This window comes from Cetorhinus maximus, chromosome 7 (assembly GCF_964194155.1).
Source record: "Cetorhinus maximus chromosome 7, sCetMax3.hap1.1, whole genome shotgun sequence".
NCBI classification, from domain to species: domain Eukaryota; kingdom Metazoa; phylum Chordata; class Chondrichthyes; order Lamniformes; family Cetorhinidae; genus Cetorhinus; species Cetorhinus maximus.
In genome coordinates, this window is record NC_135885.1 from 41,380,043 (window position 1) to 41,404,678 (window position 24,636).

Genomic DNA, 24,636 nt, shown 5'->3' on the forward strand with positions numbered 1-24,636 from the left:
AACTCCTGGAACTCCCTTCCTAACAGCACTGTGGGTGTACCTACACATGTACTGCAGCAGTTCAAGGCTCACCACCACCTTCTCAAGGGCAACTAGAAATGGGTAATAAATGCTGGCCCAGCCAGCGAAGCCCACATCCTGTGAATGAATTAAAAAAAATCACTTTCTACTGATAAGAAAGGCTGCCAGTGAATGTCGCATCCACAGAGTTGTTTCTGTCATCTGAAATAGGATGCTGGATGCACTGCAAGAACTCTCCAATCATATAAATACAAACATACGAATTAGGAGCATGAGTAGACCACTCGGCCCCTTGAGCCTGTTCCGTCATTCAATAACATCAAGGCTAACCTGATTGTAACCTCAACTCCACATTCTCACCTACCCCCGATAACCTTTCGCCCCTTATCAAGAATCTATCTACTTCTGCCTTAAAAATATTCAAAGACTCTGCTTCCACTGCCATTTAAGGGAGAGAGCTCCAAAGACTCACAAACCTCAGGGAAAAAAAATTTCTCCTCATATCTGTCTTCAATGGGCTGTCTCTTATTTTTAAACAGTGACCCCTAGTTCTAGATTCTCCCACAAAGAGGAAACATCCTTTCCACATCCACCCTGTCAAGACCCATAAGGATCTTGTATGTTTCAATCAAGTCACCTCTTACTCATCTAAATCCAGCGGATAGAAGTCTAGCCTGTCCAAACTTACAACCAAACCAAACAGACAACCCGCCCAATCCTAGCATTAGCCTAGTAAACCTTCTCTGAACACTTTCCAATGCATTTACATCCTTCCTTAAATGGGGAGACCAATAGTGTACACAGTACTTCAGATGTGGTCACACCAATGCCCTGTATAACTGAAGCATAATCTTTGTACTCCTGCATTTAATCTCTCTTGCATTAAGTGATAGCATTCTATTAGCTTTCCTAATTACTTGCTGACCTGCATACTAACCTTTTGCGATTCATGCACTGGGACACCCAGATCTCTCTGCATCTCAAAGCTCCGCAAACTCTCACCATTTAGATAATGTGCTGCTTTTTTTTCTTCCTGCCAAAATAGATAATTTCACATTTTCCCATATTATACTCCATCTGCCAGATCTTTGCCCACTCACATAACCTATGTCCCTTTGTAGCCTCCTTATGTCCTCTTCACAACTTACTTTCCTACCTATCTTTGTGTAATCAGCAAGTTTAGCAACCATTCCTTCAGTTCCTTCGTCCAAGTCAGTTATATATATTGTAAAAAGTTGAGGCCCCAGCACTGATCCCTGTGGCACACCACTCGTTACATCTTGCCAATCTGAATATGACCCATTAATGCCAACTCTCTGCTGCCTGACTGCTGGCCAATCTTCTATCCATGCTGATATGTTACCCTCTACATCATGAGCTTTTATTTTCCACAATAACCTTTGATGTGGCACCTTATCAAATGCCTTCAGGAAATCTAAGCACAGTATATCCATTGGTTCCCCTTTATCCACAGCACATGTTACTTCTTCAAAAAATTCCAATAAACATGATTTCCCTTTTTGCCTGATTGTCTTGAATTTTTCTAAGGGCCCTGCTTTAATGTCTTTAATAATAGTTTCTAACATTTTCCCCATGACAGGTGTTAAGCTAAATGGCCTGTAGTTTCCTGCTTTCTGTTTTCCTCCTTTTCGGAATAAAGGAGTTACATTTGCTATTTTCCAATCTAGTGGAGCCTTCCCCAGATCTAGAGAATTTTGGAAAACTAAAACCAATGCACCAACTATCTCACTAGCCACTTCTTTTGAGACCCTAGGACGAAGTCCATCAGGACCCAGGAACTTATCAGCCCGCGGCTCCAACAATTTGCTCAGTATCACTTCCCTGCTGATTAGAATTTGAGTTCCTGCCTCCCTTCCATTTCCTGATTTATTTCTGGGATGTTACTTGTATCCTCTATAGTGAAGACTGATGCAAAATACCTGTTCAATTCATCTGCCATCTCCTTATTTGATATTATTAATTCCCCAGATTCACTTTCCACAAGACCAATGCTAATTTTGTTAACTCTTTTCTTTTTTAAAATATCTATAGAACTTCTTACCATCTGTCTTTATATGTTTAGCTAGCTTTCTCTCGTACTCTAATTTTCCCTCCTTATTAATCATTTTGTCATTCTTTGCTGTTTCTTTATATTCTAGCCAATCTTCTGACCTGCCACCTATCTTTACGCAATTATACGCTTTTTCTTTAAGTTTGATACTATTCTTAACCATTTTAGTTAACCACAGATGGTGGGTCCTCCCCTTGGAATTTTTCTCTCTCACTGGGGAGTATCTATTCTGTGTATTCTGAAATATCTCCTTAAATGGCTGCCACTGCATCTCTATTGACTTATCCCTTAACCTAATTTGCCAGTTCACTTTAGCTAACTCTACTTTCATGCCCTCATAATTGCCCTTATTTAAGTTTAAAATGAAAGACTCATGACACTTCACCTACAGCTAACCAATATGCCACCATTATTGAAGTATAATGAAGTATGTTAGACTAAATCCCATTAAGGGTTAACCGTAACAGTCTGATGTCATGGAAGGAAGTGGCATACACTCGTGATCTGGAACTTGAGGGCAGTAAGCATGGTCAGAAGTTCGTGTACAGTGTTCTTATAACTGTAAACATGTTACAATAAAGTTAGTGTTTCACAGCCTGCAGCATTTGAGAATTTATTGCAACTAGTCCAACCCAACAACATAATAATAGTTATCAGTGCTTATGCCCTGACGTTTGACCCCGATGAAGATGTTAAGTAAAAGTTCTATCCTGACCTTTAAGTCCCCACTGCCATCCCAAAAGATCATCTTTCTGGGGGGCTTTAATGCCCGGGGTGGCTGCGACGTTTGTTGCAGAACCACTGGGAAAAACGGGGTGGGAAAAGCCAATGTAAACAGCGCCCTCCTGTTGACAAAGTGGGCTCAGCATAGCCTCATTATAAAAAAACACCCTCTTCCGCCAGAAGGGCAAATTGAAAAGCACACGAAGGCTTCCTAGATCCAAGCATTTGTACCTAAATTATGTTATTGTTCCGGTCAAGGATCTAAGTGATGTCTTTACTACTCAATCTACAGATCATCAACTTGCTCAATCTGTGATAAACATCTACCTAGCACCAAGACATCACAAGACCCAAAAGTTTAAGGTGGAGAATATCAATGTCTCAGCACGAAAGCAGCTAGGCCAAAGAGAAGAATTTCAAGTGCAGCTTCACAGCCAATCTGGAAAATCTTCACACAACCAACTCAGTTTCAGAACAGTACTCGACCACTGTGTCCAGGCCATTGGGTTCGAGCATCGTCACAACCAAGGCTGGTTCAATGAAAACAATGCTGAAATATGTGAACAAAAATGATCAGCCTCCATTGCCTGCCAGAATAACCCAAGATCACAAGTCAAGAAGGCAGCATTAAAACAGCTCAAGGCTGACACCCAAAGACAAAATCAGGAGAAAAAGGACATGTGGTGGGAGAGAGAGCCAGAGAGGTCCAACAAGATAGTGACCATCATGACATGCACAGTTTTTTTGAAGCAACCAGAGCCATCCATAGACCAAGGTTAAATTAACAAAATCCCCTTTGCTCACAAGATGATGTTTCTCTTCCATGTCATCCATCAACGTTGGAAAGAATATTTCTACAACTGAACCATGAATCTACAATGGCACTGATATGTTCCAGGCTATTCCCTAGAACCTTGTGGTAGAATCCATTTGTGATCCATCATCAGAGGGAGAGCTGCAACAAGCATCAAAAAGAGGAGAAATAAGAACCCACAGGCAGGCAGCAGCGTCGAAAAGTATGGGAGAAAGGAGGACCTGGAGACAGCAGCACCTAGAAGTACGAGGAAGAGGAGGGGGGTCTGGAGACAGCAGCACCTAAAAGCGTTATCCAATCCGTGGCCCCAGCACAAACCAAACACGTTCTGAGAAAATTTGAAGTGCGACGTCACAGGAAAACAAGCTTGGTGAGTATTTTTCTCAATTATCTTTCAAAACTCAGGTAATTTTAGTAATTCTAAGGTTTTATTTGTAGTAGTAAGGTTTACTAATATTAGTAAAGCTTATTAGATTGGCAAGTGAGTACTTCCTATTTATCTTAACTAGGGAATTTCAGAGTAAGTAGAACATGTTTTGAAATAATAAGAATATGAGCACAGGCAGGACTTGGGACATTAATTAATTAATGTTATATGATGCAGGGCAGGTGATGTGTGACACCTGCAGAATGTGGGAGCTCATGGACACCTGTGAATCCAAGGCAAACATATTTCCAGTAAGACTCTTGGCTCAGAGTTATTGAGCTGGAGGCTGAGCTGCAGATACTGCGACACATCAGGGAGAGAGAAGGTTACATGGACACTTTGTTCCAGGAGGCAACCACACCCTTAGGTTAAGATCATCTGATATGATCCATGGTAAGGGACAGGAGGGTGTGGCTGCGAGTGAGGCAGGTATAGGGATCGAGAAAGTAGAGTGGAAGAGCCCCAGCCCTTGCAATTCTGGGCAACAAGTTCAAGGTTTCTTGCAGCCTATATGGACGAAAGCAGGGGTGCAGGATGGATGAGTGAACTAAGCATGGTATCATGGTACAGAATGCCATTCAAGTGCGGTTTGGGGGGGCGGGGGAGGGGGGCTGTTAATAGGGATGTAGTAGCACTGGGTCAGGCAGATAGAGACAGTTCTCTGCAGCCAAGAGCGCAAGTCCAGAAGGCTGTGCTGTCTGCCCGGTGCCAGGATTCAGGGCATCTGATCTGGGCTGGAGAGAAATTTGCAGTGGGAAGGGGACGATCCAGTTGTTGTGGTCCATGTGGGTATGAACAACATAGATAGGTCTAGGAAAGAGGTTCTACTTAGAGAGTATGAGCAGCTAGGGGCTAAATTAAAAAGAACTTCAAAAGTAATAATCTCAGGATTATTACCTGAGCCATGAGCAAATTGGATGGGGTACATAAGATTAGAGAGTTAAGTGCATGGCTTAAAGATTAAATAGTTGTTTGGTCATACAGAACTTGAATACTGCTGAAAAAAACATTTTTGTCAAACCTTTTCAACTTGCACTCATCAGGACATTTTGCAAAAATAAAAATCCAAGGAAACAACAAATCTATTCTGTATGAGAACAGTGCTAATTGTTAGGCAAGCAAACTCTGATTGGTAGAGGTGTTGCCATGGAGAATGCAGTTGATGGTGACTGACAGTTAATTGCCAAGCATTGCTTGAAATTTAAACCAGGCAGCTTGACTCTGATTGGTCAAGGCATTGTCCTGAGGAATGAACCAGCGCATGGCTGTCACTTATTTTGTTTAGCAGAAACAGGCGCAATGTGTGTACATGGTCTTTCTGTCTGCAAAGAACAAGGCCCTGAGTATTAATATATACATATAGCTTCCAGTACATGCAAATGCACCATACTGGCAATCTTAAATTTGTCGTCACGTGTCCAAAGATCTGTGGGTCGAGAATCGGTCTGTTCAGTCAGATGAAGACCCATGGCAGAAACTCAAAATCCTAAGTAAACATCATCCTCTAATCAAGGGATAGCTGATGATGACAATGAGGAGCAACACAATGATGCAAGTACTGGAGAGATTGCTAGAATAAATGAGCATAGTTGCATGAAGGTGGAATACTAGCCAAGCTTATTTCATTTCTGGGATCTTGGTATCTCCGTGATCCAAGTCTTACAAATCGAGATGTCAAGCATCCTTTATCACAAAACAGTAACTTAATTTAAAAGGCCTGACTGTACCCACAACAGGATGAGATATTCCGAAACGGGATTACTTTGTACTTTTCTTGAAATTTCTTAATATAGTTTAATTCCACTAATTTTTCTGTGGTCGATTAAGAAAATCTTAAATTTTTAGCCAAATTCTTTGGCATAGCAGTCACCCCTGGACAGCAGACCCGTTAGCAACTACAAACCCCAAGGTGACCTAACGAGGCTAAATCATTAAGGTGCATTATTTGCTCACAATCCAGTACCTTTGTTGAATTACATTCTACATAAGGGTGCATCCTCCTCAGTCTATACATCCTTCCCTTCATATATCCAACTTTCTTTATCTCTGGAACACAGGTTTTACCACGGGCTTTTCATAAATTGCACATAAAATATCAAATGCGTAACATGGGGAGAGGAAGGGCATCTGAATGGTTATAGGAATTATATATTACTTGGTTGCAACAAATGTAAACTTTCCTAAATAATTAAATTGAAATATCTGCATTAGTAGTCAGCAGACCAAAACTTGGCAAACTGGAGAGTCTTACCTAGTCTTACTAGATCCAGGATAGAGTTCTCCTTAAGGTACAGTTCTTAGATACAGGTAGTACTGGTATCAAAACATCAAAAACAAACATACAACTCTTAAACGGCTATAAAAGGACCTTGAAGCTTTCTTTTTGAATGGTCCAATAGCAGTATTCTTGCTCAGCAACCTGTTCCATCATTTACAGCATCAGTAGTAACTAGATTCCAAGTCAAATAATTTTTCTCTCATGAGCAAGGAGACAGGTCTACAAACACTACCTTTGATCAACATCAGCAAGCATTAAAAACCGACAGATGCTATACTGACGATGGTAGCACAGTAGTTGAATGCCAATGTGCTGGGTAATGCTTACTGACACTGGGAATGTTCAAACTCACTCTCAAAATTATTTCAGTTACTCTTGTTCCAATATCAGCAACTTACCTTCACATCATGCTTTAACAAAATGGGCTGGATTCTGCAGTAGAAATAGCAGTGGTACTAACAGTGTTATGTACATAGGCATTGGACAGCAAGTTCCAGCAACCACATGTACAAAGTTAAATGCAGGAATCAGTGGCCCGGATCTTACAGTCAGTGGCAAAGTGGAAGTGTATGCTGCTGACTGTTTGAAAATTACATGCCTACACTGTCGTTGATTGCAGCAGGAACTTGCTTTCCCAGCTGCAGCACGGATCAATCAACAAGGTGACTGGGGAGGCCTAGTGACCTGACACATTTCTGATGAAGCCACGTCCCTCTGATAACATGAGCTGATGGCACACCCTTTGAGATCTGTCCTCAGAGCTGAACGAACATCACTGAATTAACGGCCATATTGCTTAGTGATGTGTTTCAATATCTAGAAAACGTTCCCAAATGGGGCCAGAAGCAAAGTTGGTCAAATGATTGCTTAAAATGGTCATTAATAAAGTTTTTAACACTGATAAATGTGGTTTCATTAAGAAAATCAATGGGTTTACCTTGACAGGTCTATAATAGCTCAATTTTGAGATCATACACCTAACTCATCCTTTTGGGCCCAGCCAAAATTTCCACATTTTATGGATGGATATTCAGCTTTTCTGGCAGTGAAGAGGAAGGAAATTGGGGCAGAAACTGTCACTGCTGAGTTGCCACCCCGTATCAATCTCAGCTATCTTAAGTTAGATTGGATAGGGTTTCATTTTTTTGCCCATCTACCTTCACTCAGATCTCACTTCCCCCTACCCTCCACCTACACTCAGAATCCCAACCCCACCCCCCACCAACCCTGATGTTATGGCCCTGATGTCTGGCAAGGTGTGTTTACCTTAAATTCTGAAATAAAAACAGAAAATGCTGAAAAAACTCAGGTCTTGTAACATCTATGGTGAGAAACAGAGTAAAAGTTTCGAGTCCATAGGACTCTTCTTCAGAGCTGAAAGGTATAAATGTGCTGGGTTTTTTTTTACTGTTGAAAAGAGGGGATGGAGCAGGTGCAGCAAAACAAGAGACAAGGGATCGGTGGGAGCTGAAGACAGACTTGACAAAGACAAGACAAAGAGAGTGGTAATGATAGCGTTAAAGGCTAAGGCAGCTGTTAGTGGCATAAAGGTCAGTTAGCAGAGTGTGTTAATAGCAGAACAAGAGTCATTCTGATGTTGGAGTTGACCAACAAAGAAAATGTACTGGTATATAAAATTACAATGCAGGATTTAAACAACAAAGTTGAGCATAAAAATAAAAACTGTTTCAGGACAGAAAGCTGATGATAACAAACAAGGTAAAACTGAAGAGTAATTTCATTGAAAACTTCCACAAAGTAGTAATTATGAATCGTGAGGGGCCATGCGTGGTGAAACTGAGCTCTCCCTTCCTGTACTAGCAATGTGAGAATGAAAATGAAGAGCAATTCCAGGCTGCAACCATAAAAGACCACAAGACTATTACAGTTCTTAATTGGGAAACTAAAACAAAGTACCCAAAATCTCTAATCTGGATATTTGTCTAACTGATTATATGCTATGAAATGTGGGGTGCGTGGGGTGGGGGCGGGGGGTCAGGTGCCATTTGGGTGGAAAAGAGCATAAAGTAAGTTTTGCTAGTAGATACTATAGGAATCTTCCACATATTAAACAGAAGTTGTTTGGAAATGAAGTGCATTCCCAGGTGAATGTCTGTCATTTAACTGAACATCAGCAATGCTATTCTGCAAATTATCTTTTTAGATGAATTTGTTAATTTTCTTCTTATACTATTGGTATGAATTTCCAACTAGATTACTTTCCTTTAACAAAGTTTTTGAATTCTACTTTATATCTATGCCAGCCAAAAATATCAGTCAGAAGGTCAATGTTAGACTTAAATTGCTAGCTGTAGGACAGAACTGATCTATTAACACAGAGAAAATGCTTTAAGGTTTGCCCTTAATAAGTCAGGCTCAAGGCATGAAAAGAAAAATGAGTGATATGCATACTGCCATGAATTATGCTGAAATGGGTATGGAGGGAACTAATCAAGACCTAGAATTCTTAACAGTTAATGTCAACATGTTCAAACATAGAAGGAGAGGAATCAAAAAAGCCAATAGAAAGAAAAGCTATTTAATAAAGCAGTAGAAGTAAAATTAATTGTGGTTATTTTGACTAAATTGTACCATGGTCCAATCAGATGGTACTTTGAGTACTATGTGCAGTTCTGATCATGGGAGACAAAAGGAGGATATTCAAGTGCTGGATACTATGCAGAAAAGAACAAAGCTAGTGTTGGAGGTCAGAATCTTAAGGAAATGTTGAAGAAACCTGATCTTTCCAGCCTTGAAAGGAGATATTCAAGAGCTGATCCTACAGATCTTACAAGATAGCTTATGATATGAAGTATATCTACATACTACTTCAAATTAAGTTACAACAGTAAGACAAATTGACAGGTTCAAACTAGTAACAGGTAAAGCTGAAGAAAGATGACAGTAAGTTTTCTTCACAAAGTGTGAACAACACATAACAGAGTTCTAGAGAGTTTATTAGAGGTAGAAACTTTGGAATTATTTAATAAACGATCTGATGTTGAATGGGGGACTTCCTGAATGGATGATTAAAATAGTTTAAATTACTTTTCTGTCAATTATTTTGTGATTTTCTGATAACTCGTAGATCGATGTTGAGCAAAATAATCCTGTGACTGACTACAAGCAGTGACAGAAAAGCCATGTGAAAAAGACAGTTTTGAAAGATCAACAACGGGAGCTACAGATAAAACCAAAATCTCAAAATATTATTTCAATGTTGGAAGAGTCAGGGATCCGAGGAGTGTCCTTAGTTTAAACTGACAATACAATAAACTTTCAATTTAATCAAAATCAAATATACCTTATCACTAAGCATTTCTACAATTCCAAAATTACAATATTCAGCCTTAGAAATTCAGAGTACAGACCAGGAAGATCTAAATTTCAATCCCAACTCTGCTGGCTTAGCTGACCTCAGGTGGGGCTAATACAACTGTTAAACTACATAGCTTTTGAAAAGTACCTGTATTGGTCAATGTCTTTACATGATTACATTGATTAATACTACAATGCTGCTTTTTTACAAAAGCAGCCCATAAGTTTTTGTCTTAAGAGTCTTTACCTGATATCAGGAGCGCAATGTGATAAATATAGCCTCTCTTGTGTGCATAACTATCACACACAATAAATATAAATCAGTTACCACAGCAAAGAAAATTTTGATCTAACTGCACTAGAATATTACTAATTTTTAAATACAGCATTCATTGTGATTGCAAGAGATAAGCGTTAAGATTGCATAGCGTTAATATATACACTTATACAACTACACACACACAGATTATGGTACATATATTACCACGCAATTTAGAATATAGATTGTTGAATATATAAAATCACGCAATACAAGCTTGTAAATTAATTAACATTTACATTTTCAGGCAGCTCATGGCACATTCTCAGGGGAAATAAGGGATGGCAATCCCATGAAAGAAAAAAATCATGTGAATTTAAGATTTAAATGCAGGTGAAAGTAATGTTCTCGACATCAAAAAACATTCAACTGGTATGGTATCAAGAAACCCAAACAAAATTTTAGTCAACAGGGGGACCAAGGAGAACACTCTCTAGTATTCAGAATCCTACCTGACAAAGAAATATTGGTTATGGTTGTTGGGCACTAATCATTGCAGCCCCAGAACATTGCTGCAGAGTTCCTCCTCAGGGAATGTCCTTGTCCTAACCAACTTCAGCTGCATCATCAAAGATCGTGTTCTGTCATAAGACCAGTATTTGTTTGCTGATGATTCCACAGTGTTAACTCCATTTACAACTCTTCTGGTAATGAAGCAGCCATACCATCCTACAGAAAGATCTGGATAACATTCAACCTTAGGCTGACAAATAGCAGGTAACACTCGTGCCAACATTTTTATCTTGAACAAGAGAAAGTCCAGCTGCCGCTTCACAACCTTCAACATCATTGCCAGCAGGCTTCTTACTGTCAAAAGTTTGCAAATCACCATTGACCAAAAGCTTAACTGGACCAGTCACAACAACAACGTAGCTACAAACCAGAATAGAGGTTTGATACTCCATAATGAGTATGGCTCATCTCTTCACATTTCAAAGCTTCAGCACCATCTACAAAGCTTAAGTCAAAGAGTGCACTGAAATACTTATTCCTAGCCTGAATGTTTCCACCTGCAACAATACTCAAAAAGCTCAGAGTAGCCAATTTGATTAATGCCCCAATTGAGCTCAATATCAATCCTCTCTACTACCAGTGTGCTGTGACTAAATGGCCATCCACAGCTTAGCTTGATGCACCATACAACCTGTGACCTCCACCACCAAGAACTGGATCAGAAAGATCAATGGAAAGACCACCACCTCCAAATTCCCTTCTAAAGTTACACACCATCCCAAGTTAGACATATTCTATCATTCCTTCATAACTGGTTCCTAAGCCTGTAATTCCCTACCATTAGAACAAGGACAAGTCCTTCATTTTCTAAAGGTGCCTATGGATTAAAAATAAGCATAGCCATTCCAGCAAGAACCTCGTCCCAAGTACAGTTTTGTTTTGAAGATATTCAATTCATAGAGATTAGTTATTTTGAAGAGTATTTACAACTTCAATATTGATAAAGCAAATTAAGTTGGCAATAAATCTTGCTACTCTCAAGCCTAGAATTATACTCCTATAAATTCACTACTGTTCATCTTTGCCACATACTTTCCATTACAAATTATTTTCTCCTCTTTCTTTGGATTCTAAATGTGGGCACACAATGTATTCTTGAGTCTCTGCCATCGTTAACTACTGACTAGGTTTGTAAAAGTGCAGATTAACTGGACCGCTGATTATTACTTTTGCTGTCTCAAAAATGGTACCTTCTGCCATTCAGCACCTTTTCAGCTGGAGCAGCTCAGATGTAGATAGAGGGAAGGAATTACATTGGAAAAATATGTCCCATCATTCCACAGGACAGTCTATGCACATTAACTCTCTGAATAAAGGGCTTTGTTAATGCAGACTGAAAGTATATAATCCTAAAATAATTTCAAAAAGTCATATCTAAAATGATTTGTTTCAAAATACATCTGCCATAATTGTGAAGCTAAAGTAAAACCTGCATCCTGTGAACCTAGGCCATTGCAAATCAGAGCCAGAAACAAGTCAAATAAGAGCAACCCTGTAATTTTTAAATAAATTTACACTAAATATTGGGTACATCAAACTGTTTTGTGTTTTGGTACATCATGGCATTAAAAAGAGCCAGTTACAAAAACATCTGGAACGTGAATTTCTGGAAACGTCGAGTGGCAAAAAATACAAGTCCAGTCCCGATCCCTCTGCCCAGCAAACTAGATTATGGAAAACACCTACAATATGCTATTTTTTTCTAAAATATATACAACTGAATTACAATAAAATACTTTACCATGTCCTGCACAAGCATAAGCTTTGGCACAATCACTCAACAGGCTGGGTGAGCTGCTGCTGTTAGCTTGCCTCTGTAAACAAAAACAAGTATTATTATAACTGTGACTTTTATCAAGCTACATATTACTTTGCAAACTTTACCTGCCTTTCATCCTTTATTTAAATAGATCAAGTTACCAATAGACTCCACAACTACCACAAATCTTTTACCTTTTACCATACAAAGTGCTTACCTATGGATACTTCATTTACAGTACTTTAAAAGTCTGCTTGGACCAGTAGGAGTATCAGAATCAACCATGGGCCAGTGCCACTGACAGCTTCTTTAAGCAGGGAGAGTTCACTGTACATTTGAGGGCCAGGTGCTACCATTTTCAAAAATAAAAGACACTAGATTCAGACTGAGCACACCGGATCTGAAAATGGTGACTGACCTTCAATACACTTATATAGGTCAGCAACATGCTTTTATCATTGCTGTCATGTACAGGGATTCTCCCAGCTTGTGTGCAGTACTGCAGGAGTGTTGCCTTTCAGTTAAAGCATCAAACTAAGTTAAAACATCTGCCTGCTCAGATCAACATTAAAGATCTCCTGCAACTACTCAAAGAGCAGCAGCGAAGTTCTCCAGATTTCCTGGCTGATAATTATCCCTTGACCAACAACAAAACAGATTTTGTGGTTATTTATCTTGATGCTGTTTGTGGAAACTGGTTTATGCACAAATTTGCTGCTTTGTTAACGTATAGTAGTGGTTCTCAAACTATTTTGATTGGAGGACCTCTTTCAAATGGATTAGTAATCACAGAGCCCATCTAAATTATAATACTGTAAATGTCTTGCACATTTACATTTCTGAATGTAAAGTTCATCAGTACTTGTTTAAAGGAATCTGCATACAATTTTGTCAGGACTGTCTGATATAATGAACATAGATATAATTGTAGGAAAACTTTTATCCTTTCATCAACTAAAGGCAGATTTGACAACATGCCTATTGAATGATTCACCGCATGACACAGCTCTGTTCTTCTTGGAGTGCAATTAAACCTGGTGGTTCCTGTTGGGAACACTGGCATTGTTTCAGCAATAACCCTCCACTTCCAACCAGTTCACTATACAGCTGCTGAGTGTTTCAGGAATTTTCTTCCCCTCTGTTTACTGGCCTGGCTGCATTGGAATATCGCTGACATGCTGCCTGGTGTGCAGCATTTCTGCCATCTAGACACCTGTCAGTAATTGGGACTGCATCTTCAGTCTGAGTCCAGTCACAGGCCCAGCTGTCATACTCATTGAATAAAGTCACTCAGCTGGATTGGCATTTCAGACTCCTGGAGAAGACTGAAGTAGTGGTTCCTTCCTATCCTTCCCCAGCTCCGACCCTGCAAATCTATCCCAGGTGTCTTTGGGGCCTCTGCTCTTTCAGGTTTCTCAGTCAATCCAAGCCCCGTTAATCTAGTTACATGTCTGTTTCAAGAACTGCCTTGGCTCGTGTCCACCCAGAAATCGCTTGCCAATGTTTCGTTGTATGAGTGCATCATTGCCCCCTCCCATGACATAAATCATCAGAAAAGTACTTGAATCTATTAATAAGAAAGTCTTAACAATGCACTTCGAAAGCATAGTATGATTAGAACAAGTCAACATGGTTTTACAAAAGGGAAATCCTGTTTGACAAATTTAGAGTTTTTGAGTCTGTAACTAGTAGGGTAAAGGAGTACATGTGGTATCCTTGGATTTCAAAAAGGCATTCGTTGAAGTATAACACAGAAGGTTAATACACAAGATAAGGGCTCATGGAGTAGGAGTGATACATTAGTATGGATAGAAAATTGGTTAACAGACAGAAGCAAAGAGTAGGGATAAATGAGGCATTTTCAAGTTGGCAGGCTGTGACTAGTGAAATGCTGCAAGGATCAATGCTGGGGCCTCAGCTATTTATAATCTATATTAACGATTTGTACAAAGAGACAGAGAGTAATGTATCTAAGTTTGCTGACGATTACAAAGCTAGGTGGGAATGCAAGCTAAAAGGACACAAGAGTGGCTGCAAAGAGGTACAGACAGTTAAGAGAGTGGGCAACAAGATGACAGATGGACTATAATGTAGGAAAGTGTGAGGTTATTCATTTTGGTCATAAGAATATAAAAGGAGAATATTTTTTAAAAGGGGTGAAGCACGTAAATGTTGATGCTCAAAGATTTGGGTCTACTCGTATAAGGAACACAAAAAGTTAGCAAGAACAGAAAATGCTGGAAAAACTCAGCAGGTCTGACAGCATCTGTGGAGAGAAAAAAAAACAAAGTTAACATTTCAAGTCTTTATGGTCCTTCCTCAGAGTCATAAGGACTCGAAATGTTAACTTTGTTTTTTTCTCTCTCAACAGATGCTGTCAGACCTGAGTTTTTCCAGCAATTTCTGTTTATGTTTCAGATTTCCAGCATCCTCAGTATTTTGCTTTTAACAAAAAGTTAGCATGCAGGTACAGCAAGCAATTAGAAAAACAAACGGCATGTTGGCCTTTGTTGCAAGTGTACAAGAATAAAGAAGTCTTGCTACAAATATATGGGGCTTTGGTGAGTCCACACCTGGATACTGTGCAATTTTGGTCTCCATATTTAAGGAAGGATATATTTGCATTGGAGGCAGTACAGGGAAGGCTCATTAGATTGGTCCCTGGAAGGAGGGAGTTGTCCTATAATGAGAGGCTGAATAAATTGAGTCTATATTCTCTGGAGTTTAGAAGAATGAGGGATGATCTGAATGAAACATTCAAGGTTATGAAGGGGCTTGACAAGGTAGATACCAAGAGCTTGTTCCCCTGCCTGGGGAACCTAAAACAAGGGGACACAGATTCAGGATAAAGGCTGATCATTTAGGACAAAGATGAGGAAACATTTCTTCGTTCAAAGGGCTGTGGGCTCTTTGGAATTCTCTACCCTAGAGGGCTGTGGATATGCCATCATTGAATATATTTAATGTGAGGATAGACAGATTTTTGGTCTCAGGGAATCAAGGGATACGGGGAGCAGGTGAGAAAAGTGAAGTCGAAGCCCAAGATCAGCCATGATCATACTGAATTGCGGAGGAGGTTTAATGGGCCTTATCATCTTCCCCTGCTCCTATTTCTTATGTTCAAAAAGCCAGCCCGCACCCATGTCACTGCAGCAACAGGTCCCGTTCACATTGTTCCATGTTCCATGCTTCAGTCACTGTATGACAGTGACAAAATTTCAAAAATAATTAATTGAGTATGAGCCACTTTTGGGCATCTTGGGGTGATTAAAGTATTTACATAAATACATGCTCTTTCTTTATCTTGCCATATTGACAATATCCACTAAATTAGCAATCACAAAACTGAAAGGAACTGCATGGAGATGCATACTTCTCTCCTAGTTGCACAAACTGTGTAAATGGGCCAATTTCAGCATCAGCTGAACAGCTTTTATCCAAAGTGACTGTATATTGTAAACTGAATGATGTTTTCATTTTACACTAAACTTAAATTTCCCACAGGACCTAGACCACCATAGTCAATGACACCAATGACCACTTCCATAACAACAGCAATGCGCGCGGTGGAGATGGTGCCTTTGACCAAGAGTCTGCTTTCCCTGTCCAGCCAGAGCATTCGTCAAATTGTAACAAGACAAGCTCACCACAAAACTGGTCCTGACTTTCATGACAAATATGGAAATGCTAGACTTTTGGGAGGATTATCATTCTGTGCTGCAGTCTGGAGTTATGTTGCGACGCAGACTGGGCTCACATGGAACGTGTCTCCTATTGGCAAGATCACCCCTCAAAACTGGATGGAAGACTAGAGGAATGAACCAAATGTTTGCAAGAAATTGAGTACAGATGGGCTGGGTTGCAAATTTGTTTCTAGGCTCCTGACTTCTGCTGTACTGATTACCTCTGTATATTGGGTCTCAAAGTAAATCAATAAACTATAGAAACTTAAAAAAAACAACAGCGATGAATTGTTAACATTCTGTTGTCTTCAAATTCTCTGCAACATTCAACACTGTCAACCACTCCATTATTCTCCACATATTTCACATTGCCCAGCTCTGGGGAGCACCCATTTCAGAATAATTTTTTCTTTGTTCCAACAGAGCCAGCACATCTCTAGAAATGCTTTCTTTTACTATACAACTTCGCCTCTAGAGTACATCAAGATTTCACCCTTGACTCGCTTTCCTTATTTACATGCTGTCCAGAGACATTACCCACTGTAAGATGTATTACCATATACATGCACAACATCCAGCTCTGCCACTATCCTTCATTGAATGTACAGTCACCTCCAAGGTGTGAAACTGCATATTTGGCACTACGATGCACAAGCTAAAACTTTCTCCAACTGAACAATAGGAAAACCACAGCTAACTTAATTGGCTCCTGTCAAAAACTATGTATATGCTTGTCCCCAACTCTATTCTGCCTATCTCTTTGGCCTTGCGCATTCAGCCAACTCTCAATTATTGTGTCTATTCTGTCCATCCTGAAACACCTTTGGACATTTTAGTGCATTGAGAGTGCTATATATTATTGATGCAATAATAATGGAACGAATAATTCAGTGGTTCTCATTTTTGGATGAAGAACCCTTTTCCAAATTGATTTGTAACTGTGAACTTCACATCCAAATTAAAATACCATATTATACTCCTAATATCAAGTGCTGCATAGCGAGTGCTTAGTTATGCTTTTAAGTAAACAGTTATAGGTGATATAGGTGTTCCTGCTTCTCAATGCAGAGTGTGCCTATCCTTGACAGGACACAGAGAGCAGAAGGCAGGAAAAGAGCACTAGTGCAGCAGGGGAGCAGGGGCACTGGAGAAACACAACCTAGAGAAGAGAAGGAGCCTGGAGAACACTAGAGGAACAGAAGATAGCAGGACCACTGTGGGAGCACAGCACAGGGTGAGAGTGAAGTACAGAGAAAGCAGGACCCTGGAGAGAGCAGCAACGTGGGTTTGCGGGAGGAAGAGCATGAAGAGAGCATTAGAGGATCAGAGGACAGCAGGAGCACAATATGAGCAGAGCACGCCAGTCACTGGTTCACTCTTGACCACTGTGCCGAGTCATTCACCCGTCAGGCCAGCCCTGCATCATAGACCCCAGTTTGAGAACCACTGAAATAGCTCATTTAATCACAGAATAGAGGCAGCGAGTTGAAATGCATAGATTGAGAAGTTGAACATGTAATTAGCTGCTTGTGTACTTGGCAAGCGTGGGTTGACACTGGGAAAATAAGTTACCACAAAGACTGGCCTTCATCCAGTTTGCGAAGAGGTATCACACACAGTTCAATACCACAGGAAATAAGGATTCATACATTCACAACACATCTGCTCTAATTGGCTTGGTACATGTATTATCTGGTTCCATTGCTGTAACAGCCTTGCTGCGGATTGTGTGGTTGTAATTATTAGTGCATGGAGGTAAGCTTATTCTGATCACATTCCATACACTTAATGTAAAACATTCACACATTAAAACAAATAGGGACTTTATTTTTAAAAAGACCTGAATTCCAAACATCAGGAATTACATGAATGCAGCTTAGCAATTATCCAACAGCTGTGTGTGTGTGGGTGGCAGCGGGAGAAGACAGGGTTCTTGAAAAAAGCTTTTGAAGCTGATTTAATGCAGAAACAAATTAATGTGTAATCAAACTTGCCAACCCCTCCTAAGACACAGTAGAACTAGATAACTAGAATATTGATTTCAAAATAAAAGAAGTTTGTGAGAAGTTTGAATTTCACTCTCAATTGAGTACGTACTTTCACTTGCATTTATGAAACAAAGAATTTTTGTCAGCTATCAAAAATTATGAGGCGAAAGGATTGCATTGGATTGAAATACACCCCTAAATTATACCAAAAAGAATGCTGAGAGCATCTATAACATTAAAAACCAGTTCAACACCTTACTTCACTAAACAAGATCTGGTGGCTCATAAAACAGAAACAAAGATTTTTTTTTGCTTTTGAAAAGATTATACATTTTAATACTGTGGTTCATTGTTTGTACCAGTTGCAAAACAGATACATATGATTTATTTTAGTTCATTTGTATTAGTTCTCCAGTATGTACACAGGATAATAAACCCTGAGCACATGTGGCAAATGATGTGCAAAAACTATACTGAAAGGCTAAAAGCAGTAACTTGAATGAGGGACAACTAGAAAAATCTGCTATAAAAACAAAGTGCTGTTTTTATTTCAGTTTTCCAACATCCACAGTATTTTGTGTTTATTTTAGAAAAATCTACACTGGTAAATTTGAATGTACGCAGATCACAGGCTAGCTGTGAACATTATAGAACATCAAAGTACAGAGAAGCGTCCACTAGTAAGGAAAAAAGATTAAACAAACAACCAAAGATAACCAAATGCATCAGCTCTGCTATATTTTTGATGAAAGGTCACAAGAGGGAGGTGGTGGCATAGTGGTATTGTCACTGGATTAGTAATCCAGAGGCCCAGGGTAATGGTCTGGAGGCACAGGTTCAAATCCCACCACGGCAGATGATAGAATTTGAATTCAATAAAAAATCTGATATGATGGCCATGAAACCGTTGTCATAAAAACCCATCTGGTTCAAATAGTGCCCTTTAGGGAAGGAAATCTGCTGTCGGACTCTTAAATGCCCAATGCAAACCACTCAGTTCTCAAAGGCAATAAATGGTGGCCTAGCCAGTGGCACCCACACCCCATGAACAAAGAAAAAAAAGATTTTCATCAAGTCAGGCCAACTCTGTTTTTGGCAGTTCCCATTTTTGCTGGCAGGGGGAAGGGAGTGTGGTGTAAATCACACAGGCTGGAAACTCGAACTTAGCAGGGCCATTTGAAATTAGTGCTGAGTTCAACAGACCCCATTGTGGATGTTCCAAGGACTTTAACCTACTTTATGAATTGATGGAGGAGACTTAAATGCTCTTGAAGGGCGGAGAAGCCTTTTAAACATGAAAAAAAACAGGCTGCAGCTACATATTAGAGTAAAAGAAACTGCTGGAGTTTATTGATAGCCAGGCCATCTAATGTTGCTTAGAAAAAAGTTACCATCTGTTCCTGCAGTTTCAATAGAGTTTATTGTTGACATTTCCCAAAGGTTATTATTACAGCTGAACCCCTTAAGAATGCTTGGTTGAGTTTCAAAAAGCTCCAAAATCACTTATCTCAGCAGGAGGGTTGCATTTAGATTTTGATTGACAGCTTTAAGAGGCAATTAGGAGTTCAGTTGTCTTTGATGTGGTTAGCGAATGGAAGTTTGTTTTTATAACAGATTGGCCAATAAAGGGGATTTAAAATCTTTGAATGGGTTTCATGAATGAGATTTTTTTCAACATCAAGTGTGTATGAGTGAAAGCTCTATTAGATTGTTAGGAGTTTAATTTTTTTCATCTCCATATGGGTCCCGAGTCTTGCCCATATACTGGCTAAGTGGCTATGGAGGGGGCATGGGGTTTGATGTGGCATGGGGAGTTGAGGAGCTGAGAGAGATTAGGTCTAGGGGGCCTAACTGCTTTTATAACTGGGACAGAGTCCCAAAAAACTGAGTCAAGCCTTCTAACCAGCCTACAGCAGTACTCGCCCATCCCCGTTGCCACCTCCAATCTGCTTCCGGAGCCGACAGGCCCAACTTGATCCTGCCCCCACCTCCCAGAAACGAAAATTACATGTGGCAGGGCCCTTTATATCGAGGCAGGTCTGCCAAGTCAAAGTTTCCCCACTCAAGCTATCCACCTTGATAGTGGAAATTCAGTCCATTAACTGTTTTTCTTCCCACAGATGCTGTCTGACCTGTTGAGTATTTACAGCATGTTCTGTTTTTATTTCAAGATTTCCAGCATCTCCAGTATTTTGCTTTTGCCTGAAGCCTGTTGAGTGAGCCTTAAACTTGAAAACCGGGTCAGGTCTTCAACTTGGTTGCCAGAACAGTTGACAAAAGGCAATATTACTAATGCTCTGGGCGCCACAGAGTAACTCCAAAATCCTCATCAAGGTATGCTGCAAAAGAGACCATTTAACAAATGATTTTATTTCACTATTTCTCCCCCAAATCAGCACTTTTCTACTTCAATTAAATTAGGGCATAGTGTCAATATCAAGAACATTTTATTCCTTGTCTCAAAAAGAATAGAGTAGATTTTGACCTTTAGGCAGCCAAATGAAGAGATCCACCCATTGGGCCAATGGAGAAGTCCAAGAAATTTTGAGCTTTGGGTCTCATTAGCAAGGCTGGGGCAAGTTGCATACTCCAAATACGCCCCCAATGCAAACTACCATTTGGCCAGTGGAGAAACTTTGACTGGTTTGGATACCAAGTCAGCCAGCATGCAACTAGTTTTATGGGGATGGGGGCAGAGATAGTTTGAGAAGCATCTACCCATAGCATTCTGTTTGAGTCCAAAGGAGGGGGAGTGTTCCTCTGGCATCTCAAAAATGAAGTTCCAAAGGATTTGAGGCCATCTTTTGGAACTACCTCCTAGAAACAATAGACATAAATGCCAACATAGACCTGATGTGCCAAATGGCCTGTTTCTGTGTAGCCAATGCTTTGCGATATGTAATTGCTTCATTTGTCCTTCCCAGTGCTAGATGTTGCAGAGAAGCAAAGCACAGTTGGTGTATCACTGGTGAGTTGCTCTGTAGTTCTATGTACTGCAACCACATCCAGTCAAGCAAATTGCTCTGTCCTGGAAAGTGTTGAACCTCTGAGTACTTTTGCAGCCAAACCTATCTAGAAAAGTGGTGAGTATTCCATCATACTCTAGTTGGAGCCTTGTAGATGGTAAAGGAGGTCAGGAAGTAAACCACTTATCACAGAATATCCAGTCAGTGTCCTGATCTTTTGGTGACACTGTTAAGGCTAATCCAGATGTTAATGAGTGATCCAGCAATTGAAGGTCAAAGAAATGATTGGATTTCTCTTGTTTGGGATAGTTATTACCTGGGATTTGTTCTATACAATTATTATATGCCATTTGTTAGCTTAAGCCTGGATGTTATTCTGATCCTGCCATACATTAGAACAGTTTGAAGATTTCTTCCTGCTTTCCTTGATCAACATACTGTAAATGAATTATGTAGGTTAGGGAAACAAAAACTCATACATACAAGCTATATAAGAATTGCATTAGGCAGAGATTTATCCTTACAGAGTGTTCCCAATGTCCTAGGCCCAATCATCTTCAGCTGCTTCATCAATGACCTTCCTTGCATCATAAGGTCAGAAGTGGAGATGTTCACTGATAATTGCACAATGTTCAGCACCATTCGTGACTCCTCAGATACTGAAGCAGCCCCATTTCCAAATGCAGCAAGACCTGGACAAAATCAGCTGATTTGGGCTGACAAGTGGCAAGTAACATTTGCACCACACAAGTGCCAGGCAATGACCATCTCCAACAAGAGAGAATCTAACCATCGCCCCTTGACATTCAACAGCATTACCATTGCTGAATGCCCCACTATCAATATCCTGGGGTTATCACTGACCAGAAACGGAACTGGGCTCATTGCCTATGAGGTGGGGGTGGAAGCAGAGACGATTGATGATTTCAAAAGGGAACTGAATGAGCATTTAAAGAAAAAAAACTTGCAGGGCTATGGAGATAGAACAGGGAAATGGGACTGACTTGATTGCTCTACAGAGAGCTGGTGTGGACTCAATGGGACAAAGAGGCTCCTTCTGCGTGGCAGAAGTCTCCATGACTCCAGGCAATATTGCAATATAATAAAATTTGATATAAATAAAACAAAACTTGAATACTGCCATTTCCTGCCATATGATGCTGCATCATCCTTCTTCCCATAATGGAGCATATATAGCTTGAAGAACATGCCAAAGAAATGTATAAAGATCACTTCATCATGGTGGCTAAACTTTAAACATTTTAATGAATTACAAATCAGTTCCTGACTTTTCAATGAAAATGATACACAGCCATAAACATTTAGAATCAAACTGTTTAAATTCTGTAGACAGTTCATATGGGGAATAAATATGTAAATTTTTTTGACATCTAGTCATTTATTTGACAAAACTGTTGATTGAAAAGAAAATACAGTCAAAATAAGCTTGGTTTCATTTTACGAATTTGGAATCAGAGCATTACTCAAATCACAAGGACTGTTACATTATAATTACATACCTGATGCTATATATTACTGATTACATACCAAAAGTAGGCTTTTTCCAGACAAAAACAATGTTATTAATACCTCACAGTAAATGGTCACAAATAAAACGCAATACATCCAGTACTCCAGATGAAACATCTCTCATTTTTCATGAATTACCCCACCACCAGCACAACAGCTCATATGGTGTCTCATATATATTTGACACTGATTGGATGTTTGAACCATAAGCGTGAAACATGAAGTTATCCATCAAATCTCTAGGGAACTCCACCTTTCCCACAGCAAGAAACAGCCCTGGCCAAAGCCATGAAAAGCATTCTCTGTGACTACAACTGTGGTGAATTTTCCCTCCTTGCCCTCTCCATCGCCTTGAACACTGTCGACTCCATTATTCCCCTCTATTGTCCAGCTCAAAAGAAAAATGCTTGCATTTACAAAGCACCTTTCAGATTCTCAGAGCGTCCCAAGGTGCTTTACATCCAATTAAGCACTGTTTTCAAGTGTTGTCACTGTTATAATGTAATAAATGCAGAATCTAATTTGTGCATAGCAAAGTCCCACAACCACTGAGATGTTAATGACCAGATAATTTGTTTTAGCAATGCTGGTTTAAATAGGAATGGTCTGGCTTGATTCTACTTTCACCTCTTCAGTCACAATCATGATAACAGTCTCTCTACAAATGGGTTCCCTTCCCAAGGTAATATAAGAACATAAGAAGGAGAAGCACAAGCAGATCACCCCTCAAGCCTGCTCCATCATTCAATAAGGATCATGACTAATCTGATCGCGGCCACAGCTCCACTTTCCTGTTTGCCCCTTCATAACCCTCGACTTTTGTAGCTTAAAAATCTGTCCAGCACAGCCTTGAACATATTTAATGGCCCAGCATCCACCTGGATAGAGAATTCCAAAAATAAACAAACCTTCAGGGAAGAAATTCTTCCTTATCTCCATCTTAAATGGGAAATCCCTTATTCTGAAACTCTTCCCCCTAATTCTAGATTCTCCCATGAAAGGAAACATCCTCTCTGCATCTACCCTGTCAAGCCCTCTCAGAATCTTATTTGTTTCAATAAGATCACCTCTTAATCTTCTAATCTCCAATAAATGCAGGCCCAAACTGCTCAACAGTTCCTCATAGGACAATCCCTTCATTCCAGGAATCAGCCTAGTGAACCTTCTCTGAACTGCGCCCAATGCAACTGTATCCTTCTTTAAATAAGGAGACCAATATGGCACACAATACTCTAGGTGTGGTCTCATCAACATCCTATACAGTTGTTACAAGATTTCACTACTTTTATACTCCATTCCCCTTGCAATAAAGGCCAACATTCCATTCACCTTCCTAATTACTTGCTGTATCTGCATGATAACTTATAATGATCCATGGGCAAGGGCACCCAGATCCCTCTATGCCACAACATTCAGGACTCTTTTTTCCATTTAAATATTCTGCTTTTCTTCTTCATACCAAGAGGATAACATCATGTTTTCCTACATTATACTCCATCTGCCAAATTTTTGCCTATCCAATTAACCTATATATATCCTTTGCAGGTTCTGTGCCCTCCTCACAACTTGGCTTTTCCACCTATTTTTGTATTGTCAGTAAATTTGGCTACAAATACATTGTTCCTTCATCTAAGCCATTAACATAGATTATAAACACGTTAGGTTGACATTTGGCTCCCTCTTCTTCCTTGTCTGCCTATGTCCCTTGACATGACCAGCAGACAAGGTCAATTTTCACATGTATGCTGGTGACAGTCAGCTCTACTTCTTCACCATTTCTCGACCCTTTCATTGTTTCTGAGCAGTTCTGCATTAAATTTAATTTGCCACAGATCTTCCCATTTCACTAGTCTATCTGAAAATTTTGAAATGATACTCTTTATACGCAAATTCAGGTCAGTAATATATATCAAAAAGAACAATGGCTAAGTACCAAGCCCTGGGCAACACCACTGTATACTTCCCACCAATCTGAAAAATAACCATTTACTACTTACTACCCGCTGCTTTCTGTCTCTTAGGCAATTTCATAGCCATACTCTCACTGCCCCTTCAACCCATTAGGAAGCCATGAGGATAAAACCATTTGAGTATTCTGGAAAACAACATTTTCTGTCAAAACTTTTCATCCTGTGCTCATTAGGGCAATTCGCAAGAAAAAACGCAGAATTAAATTTTAAACAATGCTTGGCAGTTAACTGTCAGTCACCATCAACTGGTGTAATA

The 24,636-nt window shown here is 39.8% G+C and overlaps 1 protein-coding gene and 1 pseudogene across 3 annotated transcripts in view; one reads left to right on the plus strand and one right to left on the minus strand.

Annotated features, from left to right (window-relative positions):
• The window catches only part of pan3 (poly(A) specific ribonuclease subunit PAN3), a 201,037-nt gene that overhangs the window by 157,527 nt on the left and 18,874 nt on the right, over positions 1-24,636 (minus strand). For all 3 annotated transcript variants that reach the window (XM_078545380.1, XM_078545378.1, XM_078545379.1), the window contains exon 3: positions 12,226-12,298. In XM_078545380.1, coding sequence (XP_078401506.1) covers positions 12,226-12,298 — 73 coding nt within the window. The remainder of the gene's footprint in view (positions 1-12,225; positions 12,299-24,636) is intronic.
• Positions 15,810-16,055, plus strand: LOC144682451 (cytochrome c oxidase subunit 7B, mitochondrial pseudogene; annotated as a pseudogene).